Here is a 19326-nt window from a genome sequence, read left to right as displayed (position 1 = left end):
GGCAACAACATCTAGGCTTTAAAGACTTTACCCTAGGCAGATGTTCTCTCTGTTCAGCAAATTCTCAGAGCCCCAAACGGTCTTTGCACTGCCCTACACCTTCCCAAGACCTTTGCTGTCTCTGTTAGAGGACCTGTAAGGGTCATCTGTGTTTGTCTCTTCACGTCCATTTTGGTTTGTGCCTGGCAGTGTGTCATCAGCACATTTAACCTTCAGATCCAAGTTATGGCCTTTTGTTCATTTAAAGATGTACTGAGTTGTTCATCTTCAGAATGCACAGTGGGGGGGTGACTGCACCTCTGGAGCCCAGAAAGGTCTCAAAGGAAGCAGTCTGCGGTGATGTCATTGCACAGCAGTATTCCAGAAGAGCTAAACAAGTTGCTGAAGTTAAAGAAGAGATGATTTTAAAACACCTTGTAGCGAGTATTTTCATTGGGAACTCGTACTCTGACCAAAGATCGTGACTGCTTGATGTGCGCGAGAGTCATATTTTTAGAATGTCATGAAAAATGGAGAAGCATATGAAAGGCGTTCTAGCTTTAGGAAATAATGCTAGTAGGGATTTTAGATTAAAGAGGTAATAAGATCTGCCTAGGCAGACTGAAGAGAGACAGTTTAGTAGTGAAAAATAAGGTTCTCAGACAAGTAAATGGCAGGCTGGGAAATAGAAACGTATCCTTTGAATGGCAGGGAGCCAGTGCCTGTTTTTCAAATGCAAGACACTGAAGCTATCGTACCCTCTGGATCATTTAACTTGAATGTTAAAGGAGTGATCCTAGAGTTGAAGTAATGATGGCAGATAATTGGAGTAAAGCCACCCCAAGATTAGGGGTCCAATTTATGAATTTATTTCAGGGGCCAAGGTTTGGATGTAGATTAAATATAAAATGAAAGAGCCAGACAACTCTACTACAAAATTGGATGCAAGTTAATAAAAGACAGGTATAATCACATGGTGTTAAAGGGAGGTTTGGTGTCTGTGACTGACAACTTAGAAGTTGGGACCAATGTGGGGTTAGACACTTGTGTTCTGTGATAACGTGTCTCTGTTGTTAGCTCAATTTTGAAAAGTGCTGTCCTCAGTAGACAGCACTATAGCTTTGGCAGGAAATTATGGTTGAGTCTGGTAGACAACCTCTGTCCTGGTGCTAGCCAGAACCTACCAGGGACTACTGAGAGAAGCAGCAGGTAGTGTTACTCCAAAGTCTGACTCTGATCTGTAGTACTGCTACTACAGGAGGAAACCAAACCTGTGTATCAGGGATGAAGTGATTTGAGGTAAATCAGTATTTCACTCTCTTACAGTGAATAGGTATGCGATGCTTGGTGCTATAAAGTAAAGAGACCAAAGGAGGAGAGGTGAGAGAGTGACAGACTGGGACTAGGAGGTGGGAAGAGGCTCCTGGTTCAACCCATGAGAGAGCAGCAGACAAACCCCATACGGTACTATGACTTCTTCCTAATGAACTGCAAAGGCCACTGTAGTGGGGGAGCAGAATGAGTGTCTGCAGCAATCCCAGGTTTTGCTTGACCCCTGCAGCTAGTACAGGAGTTGAGGCTGGTAACTGAGCACAAGGCAGGTAGGACCCTCAACAAGGCACTCCTGCCCCGCTGCACCATTTCCTTCTGCTGCATTCTGGCCAAGCTAGAGCAGCCTTATCTGCCTCTACGTATGAGTGACACTTGTTCTTTATGCTGTAATGGTGTGTGTGTGTGTGTGTGTGTGTGTGTGTGTAATGGACTGCCAAGTAGTCTGTGGGCAACCACAGTAATTGTTGACAAAGTTCCAGGACAACAAAGAAAAGCTGCAGACAGCGTCCTGCTACAGAGGAAGAGCTGTGGGTAAACTGGGAGGATGTACAGTGAGAGCTGTGTGGGTGCTGGGGCTTCTTTTTAGACACTGCAGACCTCAGTGCTGTGTTTGTGTTCTCTTACTCATGGAAGCCTGTTTTCATTCAAGGAAACTGGTTGGAGGCAGGCTGGACTTGGCGTGAGTTCTGAGCTTAAGGAAACAACTTTTGATCCCTGCATCTTCCTTCCTCAGCTTTCTGTCCACCAGAAGTGCAGCCTGGCCTCTCTGTCCTCCAGTCACCATCTGTCTGCTCCACTTGCTGTCATGCTCATGTAACTCCACAGTGCAGTTGATGAGAACTGAGTGCAGTCTTTGAGGACATGTTGGAGAGTTTCGACTGAACGTTTCCTGAGCTGCCTCTGACCAATAACACTTGTATAGACCTGTCTTCTCTCTTCGTCTTCTCCAGTACTGTGGCTTCTGACTGCCAGATCTTTCCGAAGTGAGGAATCCTGTTGCACACCATGATTTAGTCAAAGTGACTCTCCAAAAGCTCCTTACACTTGAACTTTATAGAGAACCTTTACCACAAAGCTTTTCCCTGGGGCTCCATGGAGCAGATGGCACCCACAGTAGCCAGGTCTTGCTTCTCACTTTCCATTCCGTTAGCCATTTGGGAGGCTGCCTGCTGGGCCATGAATTTACATAAGTGTTTCTAAGAATTCTGATTCTTGAGGAGCTCAGTATTCTTCCAGAAGTCCCCTTAATGCACTCTCTTGAAGATCACCTCTGATTAAGGCTCTCTCGCATGTCTGAGAATGTCTACCCAATGAGTTCATTGTCTAGATTGCAGTGATTGGGGTGTATTTTAAGAGTACAACTCGGGCTTGGCATGCTGACTCATACCTAAATCTCAACTCTCAGAAACTAAGGCAGGATTGTGATTTCAAGGCTAGCCTAGGCTACAAAGGGAAACACACCTTTTAAAAATACACAACTTGGTTGTTTACCCCAAAGGGCCATTTCTGAGTCCTTTGAAGCAAAGTGAGAAGACAAGAACCTTCACAGAGGACAGAAAGCAACACTGGAGCCAGGCCTGCACCCCAGAACTTGAGAGAGGCAGGTTTGTGCTGTGGCCTTGGGGCTCCTCAGAAACACACACGCACCTGGTAGTTTCAGAGTCCTTCAAAATGCCTAAGGCCCCCAAATAGCAGAAACGGAGTGTAACCGTTGGTTGGGAAATGTCCCATGGCAGACGCTGAGCATCAGGTGAGAAGCTTGTGTTCCAGAAGCAGTGATCATCCAGTACAGAGGTCATTGTCGCCTTGATTCAGCTGTCCCAGAAGCCATCCTCGTCCTCTTTTGTTTTGGCATCATAATTCTATGAACTCCAGTGTTACCCTGGTTCTTACTTGGCTATTTATGTGGCACGTGGTTTGAGAACTGGAAGAGAAACGCAAAATGGTCTGAGTTGCTTTAACTAGTGCACAGGTTCCTGAGCATGGTGGTCTTTAGACTGCTTTCTCATGGGGCAGTGAAATGGTTCAGCAGGTAAGAGTGCTTGCCTTGTAAGTGCGTGGGTGCACAATGATAAAATAAGCCTTATTTTAAAGAAAGCTTTCCTGTGACACCCACCTGTGTGAGTGACAGCACCGTGAGTTTTACAAGGGAAGCTTACTGGTTCTCAGTTCTTTGATGTGGAACTCAGGCTTCCTCTTCTGTCAGGCAGATGTGCCTAATACTTTATTTTGACAGAAGCTGCAGCCAGCGTCTGACTATCCCTGAATACTCCAGAGAGACATGGTGAGGATGTAGTGGGGAACTGGGAGTCTGAGTGCAAATCTAAGTGATGATTCCAATTGGGGCTGGACACGGGTGTTAAATGACTGTGTTCTGATCATTTAGGTCTCTCTTTATAGGGCATCTTTTATGACCAAGACTGTCCAGTACCAAAATGAGCTACATAAATTCCTAATCTGGGATACAGCTGGACAAGAACGAGTAAGTCACTCTTTAATTTACTATGTTTTTCTGAGGCCCAAACCAAATTACAGCTCCAACTAAACTGTCAGCATCTCTGTCGTCCACCATTCCTCACTTCTGTGCACCAGAGACGCATTTGCTTCCATCTGCGTGGGCCAGCCTTTTTCTTTTCAATTAGAGCCACAAAGTCCACTGATGGAGAAAGTGATAATGGGCACTGAGGGCGTTTTTATACTTTTTAGTGTCTTAAAGTAAATGCTGACTAACAGGCCTGATAAAGTTCCTTGAGCAGAGTATGTGATTTGGGGCTCTGCCCTCTAGTAAAGATGTAAAAGAATTAGTGGTAGAAAGGGGGAATTAAGCACAGCTCATTTATAGCCGCCTTTTAAAAGCTAAAGAGGGAACTTTACAGCATATAAACTTTAGGTTTAAGTGAACAGATTAGCTAATGCAGTGCCATGCAACAGGCTCTTAAGTGCCTGACAGGGAGCCTGTCTGTAGCACAAGGTGGGAACTGGGGAGTTATGGGAATAGACAAGGAATAGGGAGCAGAAACAGAAGCACGCCCTCAGCCTGATACCATTCTGGCACTAAGTCCAGTTTCCCTGGTGAGGTCCTGCAGCAATCATCACATTATTCAGCTACAACTTAATTTTGTTTTCAAATGATTCTATGCAAACAGAGCGCCTGACAGATGCGCAATTCTGTCCTCGCCTCCTCAAAGTGCAGCAGAGGGAATCAGGAAAAATAATTTGGCATCACACTCTATCTAGAACAACAGGTAGAGCCTGACAGATGGAAGAGCACCAGGCTAGGGTGCACATCTGAGCAGAGGTCATGTGCCTCAGCCTTGCTGCTTGCTACCTTTAGTTTTGAATGCTGTGTGTCACTTATGAGAGCTGCCACCCTTTTGTTGGTGACCTGTGTGCATCTAGAATCGGGAGTTAGGACAGTGGTTCCCTTTGTAACCATCACTCTTCCATCGTGCAGAAGCACTCTTCCCCAAGTCCTACAGATGGATCTACACACGGCCCTGGGACTGTGCTGTTAGCCAAACACATGGACTTTCCCTAGTAGTGATAGATGTGCCCTTCTCCTGGACCCCAGGTTTCTATTACCCTTCAGATATATTTGATGCTCACATGCTGCGATTATCACAGGCTCCATTATCATGTAACTTGTTTGTACCATGAAAATAGAATGAATGCTTAGGCATGAGCCTCCCTCAAGTGGTCACAGGAGCCTGAGGACTGTTGTATGCTTTGCCTGCCTCTTACTTGCCCACTTCCAATTGGTTCTTCAGCAGAGAGTGCTGCTCTGTTGTGCAATCTGGCCTTCCTTGACTGAAGTACCATCTTGCAGCCCAGAGCTGGGCAGGTGATGCTCAAAGTCCAGGCCAGGGACAGGGCCCTTGACCAGGAGACCCTGAAACAGGAAGAGAATCAAGAGAGGAAGACGGGGTGTGGCCAGTTGTCATTGTGCAGAAGGACATGCCCAGGGATCCATATTTTAGGGTTCATTCAAGGATTTGCCCATTCATTTAGAGCTAGATCTTCTAGGCTCTGTATGGGAGCTATAGCTAGACGCCACTCCACCTCTTCCTGTCTGCTCTGGAGCTGTAAACGTGCATTCTTCTCCAGTGTACCACACAGCTCTACATTCTCTTGTCTGTCTTCCCATATTTGGCCCAATAACTATCCAGGCTTTGGAACCTACCCTCTACTACCTGAGAGGAGCTGTCCTAACCACCCCATTGCCATAAAGTTGTGCTTCTTACACTCAGATCTAGAGGTCGCCTTGTGTTCTTCCTGACAGCTCTGGTGGCCATTCAGTTCTTTGGCTCTCCACTCACCTGGCTTCAGCTGCCTTCACTGTCTCTCAAGTGTTCTGCAGCCCTTGTTTTTCTCCTCCCAGTTCTGACCTATATCACTACTCCGAGAACCCAATGTATGTAGTAATAGGGGCAGCAGGGCTGCATTCCCAGCACCCCAGGCCGCCTGCCCAGCTAGCTTATGCCCAAAATAATTACACAGACACCGTATTCTTTTAATCACTGCTTGGCCCATTCTCTTCTAGGCTAATTCTCACATATTAATTTAGCCCATTCCTAATCATCTGTGTGTAGCACCCCAAGGTGCGCTTACCGGGGAGATTCTAGCCTAGTCCATCCTGGGTCCGAGCTTCATGCCGGGAGCGGGGCATGGCGTTTCTGTCTGAGGCGTCTGCTCCCTAGAGGAGAGCTGTCAAGTCTCTGAGCTCACTTCCTCTTCCTCCCAGCATTTTGTTCTGTTTACTCCTCCCACCTATCCTCTAACCAATAAAATGGGCCAGGGCAGTGCCTTTATTAGCCAATGACCTTCCTCCATCATTTCCCCTTTTTCGGTTTAAACAAAAAAAAAAAAAGGCTTTAACTTTAACATAGCAAAATTACATATAACAAAACAGTTATCAAGTAAAAGTTACAATAATCTTTATCATAACTAAGGAAAACTATAACTAACTATTCTTAATTCCATCAAAGACTCCAGAAAGATATAATATTACCTAAGTAAACAAGAACTAAGAAACTTCAAACTCTAGAAATGACAAAGACATCTCGCTGCCTGGACAGTCACCCAAAGTTCTTTTGTACCGTTGGGGCATCCATCTTCAGCCTTCAGGCCCATGGTATCCAGCAGACATTTCCATAAAGCAGGAAAATTCAAAGTCAGTTCAGTCACTATCTGTTGTGTCCTGCAGAATGTCTCGCAGACTCTTTCATGAATCAGGAACCCCGAAAGATCATCTCACCTAAGCAAGTTCAGTAGTCTCTCTGCGGGTTCTCTGTGTCCAGTTTATGCAGTAGTCCAGGCAAGAGCAGTTTCTTGCCCAAATGGCTATCAAACTCCATAAGGATCCTCTTTGATGCCCATCTTCCTCTTGAAATAGATTGGTGCTGCCAGGAGCGGAGTGTCTCATTGTCATGAAATGTCCTCAGTTATTAAAACATTAAATGTCCTATTCTGTAATCTTTGAAAGACATGAAGAATGTCTATCTAAAATATATCTACGCACATCTAGAAAATATTAACTAACATGACTACAAGCTTTACTATTATCGATGATTATCCATTAACAACCTATATTTCTTAATTATACAGTACATATTTAAATGAACTACACAATCACAATACCTTAATCAAAATCAGAAATACTTATATATATATAACAAAATTGACCTTAAATCTCTATCAATAAAGCAAAATCTACACTAATGCAAATTATTCATATCTATATCATATCCCCCTTTAAATGTAAAAGAACATTTATAAACATTTTTTGGGAATATGGGCGCAGTTATTTCTCTCCAAACTGCTTCCTGCTGAATGGGGGCGTCGTTAATTAGGTCTTTCATGGTATAACCTGTGTGCTAGTTTCATCTCAGTTGGCAGTTGAGCGAAGCGATTTTCTGAAGGTGTTCACACCAACCCTTCAGGAGGGCGTGGTCTATCATACCATATCGGGATAAATGCAATCCACAAGGTCTGATCCTCTGTGAAAACAAAAGAAGAATCTCTTTTCCAAAGTATCATATCCTTAGATCCAAATTCTGAAATCATACCCTCATGATATCCGTTCTGGTTCCACTTGGCAGCCCATATAATGAAATGTCTCTCTGTACTTAGCTCCTTCACAGTCAAAAATTTTAAAGAAAACACAATGTACATAATCCAGACTCTCTGTGAATTTTCCATTTTTATGTGGCTTATTTTTCTTTATTTCTTTTAATCTCTTAACTATCTGTACTCTGTCTCTTTAAAGACTTTACTTTTACTTTTTTAAACCATTAACTTTATTCTCTATATTCTTTTTCTTCTCTCTCCCAAGCCTACGTACATTCATCCACAGTGTGACTCATTTAGTGGTCTGAATCTGTCCTATTGTGAATCTGCAATTTTTTACTATCCAGGGGCACTTTTGATTTGCGCCTTTAAATCACTAGGCGCTTTAGAATCTAAGCTGTGACATTCCTAGGTTAACTTTTTGCTTTTTGAGCGTATATCTTTGACCTGGAATATCTCTGTAGACCAGGCTGTCTTTGAACTCTCAGAGATCCGCCTGTCTCTGCCTCTCAGGCAGTGGGATTAAAGGTGTTTGCTACTACACCTTGAACTCACAGAGATCTGTTTGTCTCTGCCTTCTAGGCACTGGGATTAAAGGCGTGTGCTACCACACACAACAACCCTCTTCCTTTTTTTTTTTTTTTTTAACTTTAAGAACTTTAAATTTTAGTCTGCATATATTTTTAACACACTTCAAACCATTTAGAAATTTTCTTTGTCTTTGAAGCTCTCTTTACTGTATATCTCTCTTTTTCTGACCACACGAGCCTTAAAATTACTGAGCAATATGGGTAGGATTAAAGGCGTGGCTTTGCCAGCTAGATCCAGTCCATTCCTTAGCTTTCCAGCCTCATGGCTGAGGTACTGGCTGTAGCCACGTTTACTGCGACAACTCTATGGCATTTCAAGGTTCCTGCCAGCAAGCGAGCTTCAGCAGCCTTTGCTTGCAAAGGGCACGAACCGCCTGTGTAAAAGAGTCAAAATTTGCCCTGGCAGGACAGCCCAGAAAGCTGGCATTTTTAAACGGCGCAGCTTTTTTCCTGCTATGGCTGAAAACTGAAAAGCATGTGTTCAGCTTTTCTTCAACACCGTTTAAGTGTTTCGTGGCAGGACCTCTTAATGAGCTGCAGGCTTTGCAGCTGAAGCTGAGTCAGGAAGCCTCTCTTAGATGAGGTGCTTTCTTGCCTCTAGCAGGCAGAGTAGAACCGAGAAATTGCTGCTACCAAGAAACCAGGCACAATGCTTTCATTTTGTTCTAGAATTATTTCCCAAGCTGTCTCAGGCTTTATGTGGAAGCAGTTGTCCACGTGGGCGCCATATGTAGTAATAGGGGCAGCAGGGCTGCATTCCCAGCACCCCAGGCCGCCTGCCCAGCTAGCTTATGCCCAAAATAATTACACAGACACCGTATTCTTTTAATCACTGCTTGGCCCATTCTCTTCTAGGCTAATTCTCACATATTAATTTAGCCCATTCCTAATCATCTGTGTGTAGCACCCCAAGGTGCGCTTACCGGGGAGATTCTAGCCTAGTCCATCCTGGGTCCGAGCTTCATGCCGGGAGCGGGGCATGGCGTTTCTGTCTGAGGCGTCTGCTCCCTAGAGGAGAGCTGTCAAGTCTCTGAGCTCACTTCCTCTTCCTCCCAGCATTTTGTTCTGTTTACTCCTCCCACCTATCCTCTAACCAATAAAATGGGCCAGGGCAGTGCCTTTATTAGCCAATGACCTTCCTCCATCAAATGTAGAGAACATTGATTAGACTCTGCTGTCTTCTTGCTGACCCTCACCTCTATCTGCTCCACTCTTCTCCCTACATGCTGGCCTCCATGCAGGTCCGTATACGCATACCTGCCATCAGGCCTTCACATACACTGACTCTTCTCACTGGCATACCCCTCTATCACTCATAGGCTCCTTACCAGCTTTTGGCCTCAGGCTAAATGTCATTCCTCAGGGCTTCCCTACCTCCCTGTATCTGAGCAGGGCCTGGTTCATTCTCTATCCTTGTCAGTATTTATTTTCAAGATGCTCATTTACAAGTAGTAATGTCTGCTTATCTGTCTACCTTTATTGGCAACTTCTACCAACCAAGATGTAAATGTCAAAGTTAGGCCTGCAGTATCTTGCTTACTGCTAGTCCCAGTGTTGGCACAGTACCCAGAGGCAAACTAATGCCCAAGGGTTAGCTGGTTGACAGCAAATGAACTGTGTCTTGCAGTCTTTGCTTGCCCTTGGCCATGGGATTGTCACCGATTTTCTTACTTTTCTATCTTCCATTTAGATTGTGGCCTCTTTCAGGGGCAGGGACTGCCTTTGCATGTGCTCCAGCCCTTGACACATGGCATTGATGTTTATACTTAGTTGACTGGTTGGTAGCCCCCCTTCTGACAGATAAGGACAGAGCCTCTCTTCCCCTGTGGGTAGTGCATGACTCCAGTGATAAGTGTCTATGGTAGTGTGTTTATTGCTTAGCACTCTGTAGGGTAGAGTTTTGTGGTAGGGACCCAAAACCATTGCAGAATGGAAAGGCTTTTTGATGAACTGAACAAACGTCCTCTCCATTTGACCCTCACATCTCTTGCCATGTGTAGTTCTGAAAGAGGGGTTTTCTGACAAGTTTCCAATGATCGCAAAGTGATTTCGCTAAGTTGATGGAAGCAAGTAAGAATTGAATGGAATGTGAGTCCCTGACTAGGGAGCTTGTTACAGGAAAAAAGTGCTGAGAAGACAGTGGTTTGTATATCAAAGGGTTAAAAAGCGCCCAGGAAAGCAGACTGGAGCTCTCAGATGTTTTTTCAAAGCAACTGTCTCTGTGAGGCCCACGAGAGTCCACTGTGAAATGAAAGGTCCCATGTGCTCTCCTCCATTTTGAGCAGAAGCATCTCCCCAGGCTGTCTCCTCACTGACTCAGACTCCTCTAAAAATCAGCTTCTGCTGTAAAGATAAACCTGGGTTTCTCAAATGCCAGATTAAATGAACTTATTTTCATGATTAAATATATTTTCTTAAGACTGAGCACTTGTGAGTTCTTTCTCCACTGTTTGCAATTTGAGTGAGCTCATCTTGTCACCGTTTGTCCCACTTACCCTTAACTAAGACTCCTGGGGTGTGTCAAGACAGCCCCACAGCATGTAAGCAGATGGCTACCATGAATGCACAACACAAGTGCAGCGCAGCATCCCCAGTGCCTCCTAACTGTATGACAGTCTAGAAGGCTTCTCAGCCACACCGCTAACAACCATTTTACAACCCTGTGTTTTCCTGTACTTGTTCTGCCTTACTGTTCCACAAAGGTCAGAACAGCATGACGTCTTATCAGTTCTCGCAGTGTTCATAATAAGCAGTTGTTGTTAGTGCTTAAATTGGGACAAGGACAGCTTAAGAGCATCCAGAGCTGGGATTGCCAGACCATGGGCCATGTTGAACCAACCATCCACTCTTATAAATAAAGTTTTATTGGAACACGGGCATGCTTATCTGTTCATTTTTGTCTGTGCTTTACTCTACAATAATCCTGGTCCAAAAACACAATAATACTATAACACAAAACAGAGGGCCACAGAGCTAAAGCTATTTCTTGTCTGGTCCTCAACAGCGAATGTTTGCTGTCCCCTAATCCAGAGCCAGATTTGAGGTACAGATGTGATGACATATTTGGACTCTTCTTATGTGTCCATCTTCTTTCTTCACCAGAATAATATGGGAGACTTTCCAAGTAAGTATCAGGGGTGTTGCCCAGAATGGCCACCCTGGCTAAGTCAGCAACAGGAGTGTCACCCAGAATGGCCACCCTGGCTTGTAAATGTTGGATGAGACTGTATAAGTAGCCTTTTGAAAGTGCTGCCAAACAATTAGTAACTAAGGCTGAAGCAGCATCGCAAGGTCATAATCCAGGCCTCACAGGCACGCCCAGTTAGTGTGCCACAGAGTAGCAAGGAGCTGAGCAGAAAATATCTTTATGCCGGGTGGTGGCGGCGCATGCCTTTAGTCCCAGCACTTGGGAGGCAGAGGCAGGCAGATCTCTGAGTTTGAGGCCAGCCAAAGTTACACAGAGAAACCCTGTCTCAAAAAAAAAAAAAAAAAGTCTCTAAGATTACGATACGGAAAGATGTTGTCCGAGAGTGCTAGGGCACTAGACAAGATCAACAAAGCCTGGGGAGACACATCCCAGAAAAGAGAACCCTCAGTCAGGTCTGTTGAGAAGCCCCCCTCATGTCTAAGTGAATATGCAGAGAGGACATTGCAAAACCCAACCGAAATCAGCAGGATGACCAGACTGAGAAGAGACTCACTGGTGCTTCTTACAGCAGCGCTGGAATTTAAACCCAGTCTGCCACATTAGAGGGTGTTGATTAACTCCTTGATGTGATGCATTTTGATGAGGCATCTTAGTCAGAGGAGAGACAGTGTCCTGGAACCAACCCACATAAAGCCATCCTAGCAGTGCACAAAATCAGCTGAAGTGATAAGAGTTACCGCTCTTCAAAACGGCAGTGTGGGAGACATGGCCAGAGTGCCATTGTAATTGTTACATATATGGAGAAATGAGAACAGAGGATGACCCTGCGATGAAAATATACAGCCATAGAATTTAAAATATACCTTTAAGTATGTCCAAAGGTTCAAAGAATGGCAGATTGACTACCGATGGGAAGCTTATGCAGAATGGAGGTTCATGAAGTATATGATGAAAATACCAAGATTGAAAGCCACACTGTCAGGAAGCAAAGGTGACTGAGTGGACGGTAGAACAGATCATTTGGGAACCAGAGGAGGAGAAGCCAGAAAAGTCTCAACAGTCTATGGATGTGGTTGGCCGAGTAAAACAGAGCTGGCACCCAGAAGGAATGAAGAAGGGGTACAGGTTAAAGACAATATTTCTGTAATTGATGACTGAACTCTTCCAGTGTTTAATGAGACATCTACTGTCAAATCTAAGAGTTTCAGTAAATCTTTAAGTACAACTAGGACCCTAGTCAAACTGCCAAAAAGTGAAGATAATGAGAAAAATCCTCAAATAGCCAGAGATATATTGTATACAGGAGAACAGTAAGAATGGGGTAACTTCTTACAGAAGCAGTGAGGCAGGCCAATAGACAGACTCTTTAGCATGCTGTGGGCATGCAAACAAGTCAGTCTGCCTAGATAGTTTTCCAGATACAAAATCAAAGTAGTCTTAGAAAAAGTGGGAACAGAGAGTTCAGTAGTAACAGTCACAGAGTGGCCACTCATATCCTACAGAAATAAATAATGAACTGAGCAGTGGTGGCGCACGCCTTTAATCCCAGCACTCAGGAGGCAGAGGCAGGTGGATCTCTGTGAGTTCAAGGCTAGCCTGGTCTACAAGAGCTAGTTCCAGGTCAGGCACCAAAGCTACAGAGAAACCTTGTCTTGAAAAAAAGAGAGAAAGAAAGAATAAGCAGTACAGGTGATAGAGGGTGAAGAGCATATTTTTTTCTTCTCAACTCTGGCTATTTCACTCAGCAGTTAGTTTGTGCATTTCAAGCATTTAGCAACAGCAGCCAAAGAATGGTGAAGTAGACAAGGTTAAATTTATATAAGGTTCTAATAGGCAAGGTTAGATTCATTTAAGATTCTGATGTTTTATAGGAAGCATATATTCAATACATTTAAATTAGAAGTGTATTGAGAAAAAAACTTATATCGTATTTGTAAGAACAACCACCTAATAAATAATGCATAAAAGTATAGTAAAAAGCTAAGAGAAGGGGGCTGGGACCAGGCACAGTAAACCGTTTGATTCCCAGCACTACATAAGCCAGGAGCCCTTCACGCAGGAGATTGAGGTGGGAATGTCAGCAGTTTAAGGTTATCCTTGGCAACATCAGGAATTTGAAACCAGTTAGGGGTACTAAAACTTAGTCACTGCAGAGAAAGGAAGAAAGGAAGGATGAGCATTTTTTAAATTTTGAACAAATTTGCAGCAAAGCCCTAGACCTGTGTCCAGACACAGCGTATGTTCTTAGTTGTAAAAGGACCAAGCACCCCACTGAGCAGGCAGAGGTGGCAGAAGTGCCACGTGACAGACCTTATCAGTGGTGCTTAAAGAAATGTACACACCTCTGCACAGAGAAGAGAAAATAAGAGACTAGAAAAGGGTATTCTATGCAGATTATAAGCACAAAGGGGGAAAAAAAACAATACTGTGGTTGTGTTCCTTCTGCAGATGGACTTGAGGGCAAGTATTATCAAGGTTAGAGATCTTGGGAATTGTCTGTGTTGACAGAAATGCTTTGTCTTTGTGATGTACAAGGGGATTTACATTTGTTGGCTTACACATTATAGACTTGCAATCTGCTTTTCTTGGTGTGAATTTCCCCTTACAAAACTGTAGAGAAAGAAATGACCCTTTAAAGGATGTTGCTATCACAAGTACATCCATAGCCAGGCAGCTAGGGCCTTGATCCTAGTTCTACCTACATGCCACTGTCTCATTCTCTTTCACTGTATAAGTCAGTCCACAGTTTAAATGTTTGTCGGGCAGAAAGGACTGAACTGGCTTGTAGCTCTTGGTTATGCTGTAGTGCATGAGATCCATTCCAGGCCCTAGCAGTCATGATGTCTTCCCTCATGGATGTTCCAGTTAGAATATCACTACTTTATCAGAAGGTTGACTGTGAACTCAGAGACATTCGAGTGTCACAAGCAGGCTGTATGTGTTCTCATGTATACCCTGTGCTCTCTAAGGATAGTATCTGCCAGCTAACCACTGCAAAGGGATCAGGATACAGTACAGGAACTTTGTATCACTCTTGGGTACTAGATTTCAAAGTCAGGGTATAAGATGAAGACATGACACTTGATGGGGGGAAGCCACACTAGAACATTTGGCCAAGACCCTGATTTGAATGAGGAAAGAGCTTCACATTTTCTATCCCAAACTCCTCCAAGGAAATGTCCTGCTGAATTACCCTCACTCTGAGGGTAAGCCTTTCCCTAAGTCCCTCTCTAGTGTGTGGGGAGAGGAAGCGGAAACTGCTTGCAATATGACACTTGGAATGCAGTGAGACATATGCATGCAGATGTCAGAAAAGCAAGTTGCACACTCACTCTAGTAAATTCAAATGTGCATTCATGTCTAGAAAAACTGTTTACAGCAGTGGGTTCTGGGGGGGGGGTGTTTGTTTTGTTTTTTAATTCATCTATTTATTTTACAGCCCGGCAGCAGCCTCCCCATCCTCCCCTCCCAGACCCTCTCACCCCACCCCACTCCTACTCCCAAACCCCCTCTTCTGTCTCCATCCAGACAAGAGCAGGTCTCCTATGAGTATAAATAAAACATGGCATATCAAGTTGCAGTAAGACTAAGTACCTCCCCATGTGTTAAGACTGGCCAAGATGACCCAGTATGAGGAGTAGGGTCCCAAAAACCATTAAAAGAGTTGGAGACAATCCCTGCTGTCACTGTTTCCCACAGAGGATCAAGCTACACCGCTATAACATATATACAGAGTGCCAAGGTCAGTCTCCCTGGTTGTCCGTTCAGTCTCTGTGAGCCCTTATGGTCCCAGATTAGTTAATTGTATGTGCCTTCCTGTGGTATCCTCGACCGCTATGGCTATAGCAGTGTTTTTATCTCCTTAGTTTGGGAAACCAAAGTTTAAAAGACTATTAAACAAATGAATCTGGGGAATATAATGTTGAGTTCAATTAAAAAGCTTTCTTAGCTGAAACAATTGTTTATAGTCCCATATTCAATTCCTATAAAGCTGTTTTCTAGACTATCTTCTGGGACATTCCAGCACTACCATCAGTCTTGGCCTTTAGTAATTACAGGTTTGTTTGCTCCGAAGCATTATGTCATCTTCTGTGACTTCAGAGAAAGATTACCTTTTGTGCAGGGATAATGGACTTCAAAGTCTGCTAAGAGGACATCCTTAACTGGCTGTCGCAGTTTCATTGCTTCTTTCCCCTCTGCAGTTTCGTGCATTGGCACCGATGTACTATCGAGGGTCAGCAGCAGCCATCATCGTTTATGACATCACAAAAGAAGTAAGACTTTTTATTCATTTATTCTTAGACACCATCATTTGTTGCTCAGGCCTCTAGCTACTCACCTTTCATGTTGCAGGAGACGTTTTCAACGCTCAAGAACTGGGTGAGAGAGCTCCGCCAGCATGGCCCCCCTAGCATTGTTGTTGCCATTGCTGGGAACAAATGCGATCTTACTGACGTCAGGTGAGTTATTAGACAAGAGATTCCCATACCGATTACATGTTCTTTTTCTAATGAGCCACATCCATGGTAAGAGTCTAGCTTTTATTTTATCTTTGACATTGAAAAATGTCTTGTGTTATGTGGTTGGCCCTGAAGTTTCAAGCTAAAATGAAGACTAAAGACATTTGGAGTTAATTATATTACATGTAGACAGGCGTGTAATTTACTCAAACCTTAGTGGTATCACATATGACATTATCTGAGATCATTGCCTCTCAGGCTGCTATAACACAGAGTAATAGAATACAAAAAGTGCATTTTATTGGTAGTTTCAGTGCACCACACATTTGATTCCCAGAGCAGGGACCTTGTTTTGTTGAGGGGGAGGGCTTTTTAATATAGGGGTTGGAGAAAACCTTGTCATAAAAATCATGTAACTGGAAGGACTGTTTGGGCTCATGCCGTGGATGATCCTTCTGTATGGGTGGGGTGAGGGAAGGTCTTAAGGGACAGACCCTCTGATTAGCAATTGTTGCCTTCCAGAGAAGTCATGGAGAGAGATGCTAAGGACTACGCTGATTCCATTCATGCCATCTTTGTAGAGACCAGCGCAAAAAATGCAATAAACATAAATGAACTCTTTATAGAAATTAGTAAGTATCCCTGCATTTTGGGGGTTTCCTCTGTTCAGGGCAAACAAAAACAGAATTTTCTTTTTGGTTAGAACCCAACTTGTTTGAAGTAGTCTCTGAGATTGTGTCCTTGAAAGGAGATTTGAGCAGATGAGGACAGCCAGAGTCTCTGTTGCAGTGGGGTTTCTGGAGAGATGTTGCTTGGTAGATAGTGCCTTTCCAGAAAGGATGCCTCTCAGTGTCAAAACTGCTTTCCTCTTTCCTCTTGTAAACGTTGTTCATCCAAGGCCATCAGAAATGAACAGAATAATCTGGAGAGTCGGCTTAGCAAGGAGGAGCATACACTGTTCTTCCAGAGGACCTGAGTGCATTCCCGGCACCACACTGTGCTCACAACCACCTGGGACTCTGCTCCAGGGGGCCCAACACTTCCAGCCTCTGAACTCAGTTGAACTTGTTTGTTCATGCCTATACACAGATATACACAGGATTAAAAATAATAAAGATTTCTAGAAGAGAAAAAAAAATAGCTCAAGGGGGATGCCATGTGGGTATGGTCTGTCTGTAAGAAAACCCACAAACTTAGTCCTTGGCAAGGGAAGGGTCAGACCACTCCCCTTCTCCTCCTTCAGAGAGTTAGCATGTTGACAGTGGGTGAGAAAAGCTGCCTGGTGCCTTTGGGATTCTCTGCAGATTGGTTCTGTGTTTATTCATTTCATTCAGATTCATCAAAATATTTATTGGGAACTGTTCCAGACTCAAGGGAGCCAGTCTAAAGAAGATAGACACAGCCCTTGCTCTCTTGGAATGCTTGTTCTGTTGAGCAAGTCAGGCAGTGAACTCCAGATAAATAGGATCATTTCACATAGTAATAAGAGACATGAAGAAAGCAATGAGATAGATGTAAGCATGTGTGCAAGGTGTCCAAGAAAGCCCCTCTGGGGAAGAGCGTTGGAAGCTGAGGCCTGATGAAGGACTCTTTGAGGCAGTGGGATGGGGGCTGAGGCCTGACAGTACAGGCCTCAAGCTAAATAACTTGCTTTCACAGAGCATAGTCAGCTCCCAAATGAAGGGAGCACCCATCCAAGCATAGTACATTTACCTATTAACTGCCCTTAGGTTGAAATCCAAAGTAGCTAGAAGCTATAAGAGCTCTTGGCCTTGGTGAAGGTGAAAGTCATGAATTGCAAGACCCCCCCAGATCCATTCAGGGACTGCCCAAAGGGAGCAGAAGTGGTCCCCCATGGGCTGGACCAATCAATTGCAGTAATTGGGGTCACCCTGGGTTCTAGAGATTAGGCATGCTTTGTTCTCATTTTGTATTTCCTTTATGAGGCAGGGGCTCAGAGTCTCACTCTATAGCCCAGGTTTGAACTCACAGCAGTCCCCTTCCTCAGCCTCCAAAGTTCGAGAATTGACAAGTCTGAATCCACACATCTAGTACTGTGATGAGTTAGATGCTCAGAGATCTGGGTTTTTATGCATGTGTTCCATTGTTTCAGTTGACCACTAATTTAAACCTTTTCAGAGTCCATGGCAGACTCAAGCATTTCTCTTCATTCCAGGGGTAGACATGGTGCTCATAGCTAACAGGTAGCCAGGTCTGTCGGGACAGTGTGCCGTGTGTTGAGACTATTGGTTTTGTTGTGGGTTCTTTCTCTGTACCATAGCAATTTTAAAAATAAACAGGTTTACGAGCAACAAATCCTTATGCCAGAATGTACATAAACAGGGTGCAGCGCTGTGATTGTGACTTCCCTGACATGTTCAAAGCCTTAGGTTCAGTTGCCAGCACTGCAAAGACCTAGTGCATACTTGTAACTGAGAAGAATTGAACATGGCCACAGAGATAGAAACCAGACAGAGTTAGAAATCATCTTTATTTTTTGTTCAGTGAGTATTGTCAGTAACTTATGCCTAGACACGAACTTTGGGTTGAAGCATAACGTGCATATAGGAAAGGGCAGTTTCAGAAGCACAGAGGTACTCCCAGGTTGTCTCAGAAAGAACAAAGCCTGTGCTCAACACTCCGGGAAGCACAGTTGCTGCCTCCCCACGGGTAACCCATCCTGATAGCCGACTTCAGGTGCTTTTGTTTGTTTTATTTTTTATTTTTTTTAAATATTTATTTATTATGTATACAATATTCTGTCTGTGTGTATGCCCGCAGGCCAGAAGAGGGCACCAGACCTCATTACAGATGGTTGTGAGCCACCATGTGGTTGCTGGGAATTGAACTCAGAACCTTTGAAAGATCAGGCAATGCTCTTAACCACTGAGCCATCTCTCCAGCCCCCTTGTTTTATTTTTTGAGACAAGCTATCACTATATAGCCCAGGCTGCCCTGGAACTCTATTTGTAGGCCAATATGGCCTTGAACTCAAAGAGATCTGCTGCTTCTGCATCCCCCATGCTGAGATTAAACACTGCACAGCACTTTCTTACTGTTTCCTCTGTTGTTCTCTGTCTCCATCTTCTGTAGCCGGCCTGACCTCACACGAGCTCTGTGACTGATGACCTCCTTTCTCTCCCTTCTCACCCTAGAATATACTGGCACCACCCTGCCTGTTCGGTGCTGGGAATTGAACCCACATATGCTAAGCAGGCATTCTGCCAACTGACCACCCTATTTACTCTTCTGTGTCTGGCTGCTACTCTATATCACATGTTTAAATTGTCTGTACATCCCATACAGCTGCAAAAGATGCAATCACAATGCTAGTGTATGTTAGTGTCAGATCACAAAGTTGGAAAATGAAGAAATGGATACTGTTTACTGTATAATTGTCCCTTCTGTTGTTGACAGACATTGGGCAGTTGTTTCCAACTTAGGGCAATTTCAGACTGCTGTATGAACATCCTGTGTCCTCTGGGGAACATCTGGATGCATTTTTTGCTCAGTATCTCTGTGCCCAAGAGAAAAATGGCTGGGTCATTAGGTTTGCATGTGTTCACTGTGACTTTACTGCCAAACAGTTTACAAAGTTGTACTTGTGCCAGCTGCTGCCCACAGCAGTGGTGTACAAGATTTCTTCCCTGTCAGTCTGTGGGAGAGGCAGGGTCTGAATCTCCGTGTCTGCCTTGAAGCTGAGCGCCTGTCCGCATACAGATTTCCACCTGGATAGTAGCTGGCATCCTCT

The 19326-nt window shown here is 44.2% G+C and overlaps 1 protein-coding gene across 3 annotated transcripts in view; it reads left to right on the top strand.

Moving 5' to 3' along the window:
- Rab22a (RAB22A, member RAS oncogene family) overlaps window positions 1–19326 on the top strand; it is a 52520-nt gene that overhangs the window by 25075 nt on the left and 8119 nt on the right. The window contains exons 3-6 of one of the 3 annotated variants that reach the window (XM_041641679.1): window positions 3712–3793; window positions 15318–15389; window positions 15469–15575; window positions 16098–16207. In XM_041641679.1, the coding sequence (XP_041497613.1) occupies window positions 3712–3793; window positions 15318–15389; window positions 15469–15575; window positions 16098–16207 (371 nt within the window). The remainder of the gene's footprint in view (window positions 1–3711; window positions 3794–15317; window positions 15390–15468; window positions 15576–16097; window positions 16208–19326) is intronic. The other 2 variants (XM_041641678.1, XM_041641680.1) reach the window with 2 other exon arrangements.

Source organism: Microtus oregoni, unplaced genomic scaffold (genome assembly GCF_018167655.1).
Source record: "Microtus oregoni isolate MIOR12 unplaced genomic scaffold, Mior012 000071F_ref0000514, whole genome shotgun sequence".
NCBI lineage: Eukaryota > Metazoa > Chordata > Mammalia > Rodentia > Cricetidae > Microtus > Microtus oregoni.
This window is presented reverse-complemented; position numbering and strand designations above follow the sequence as displayed.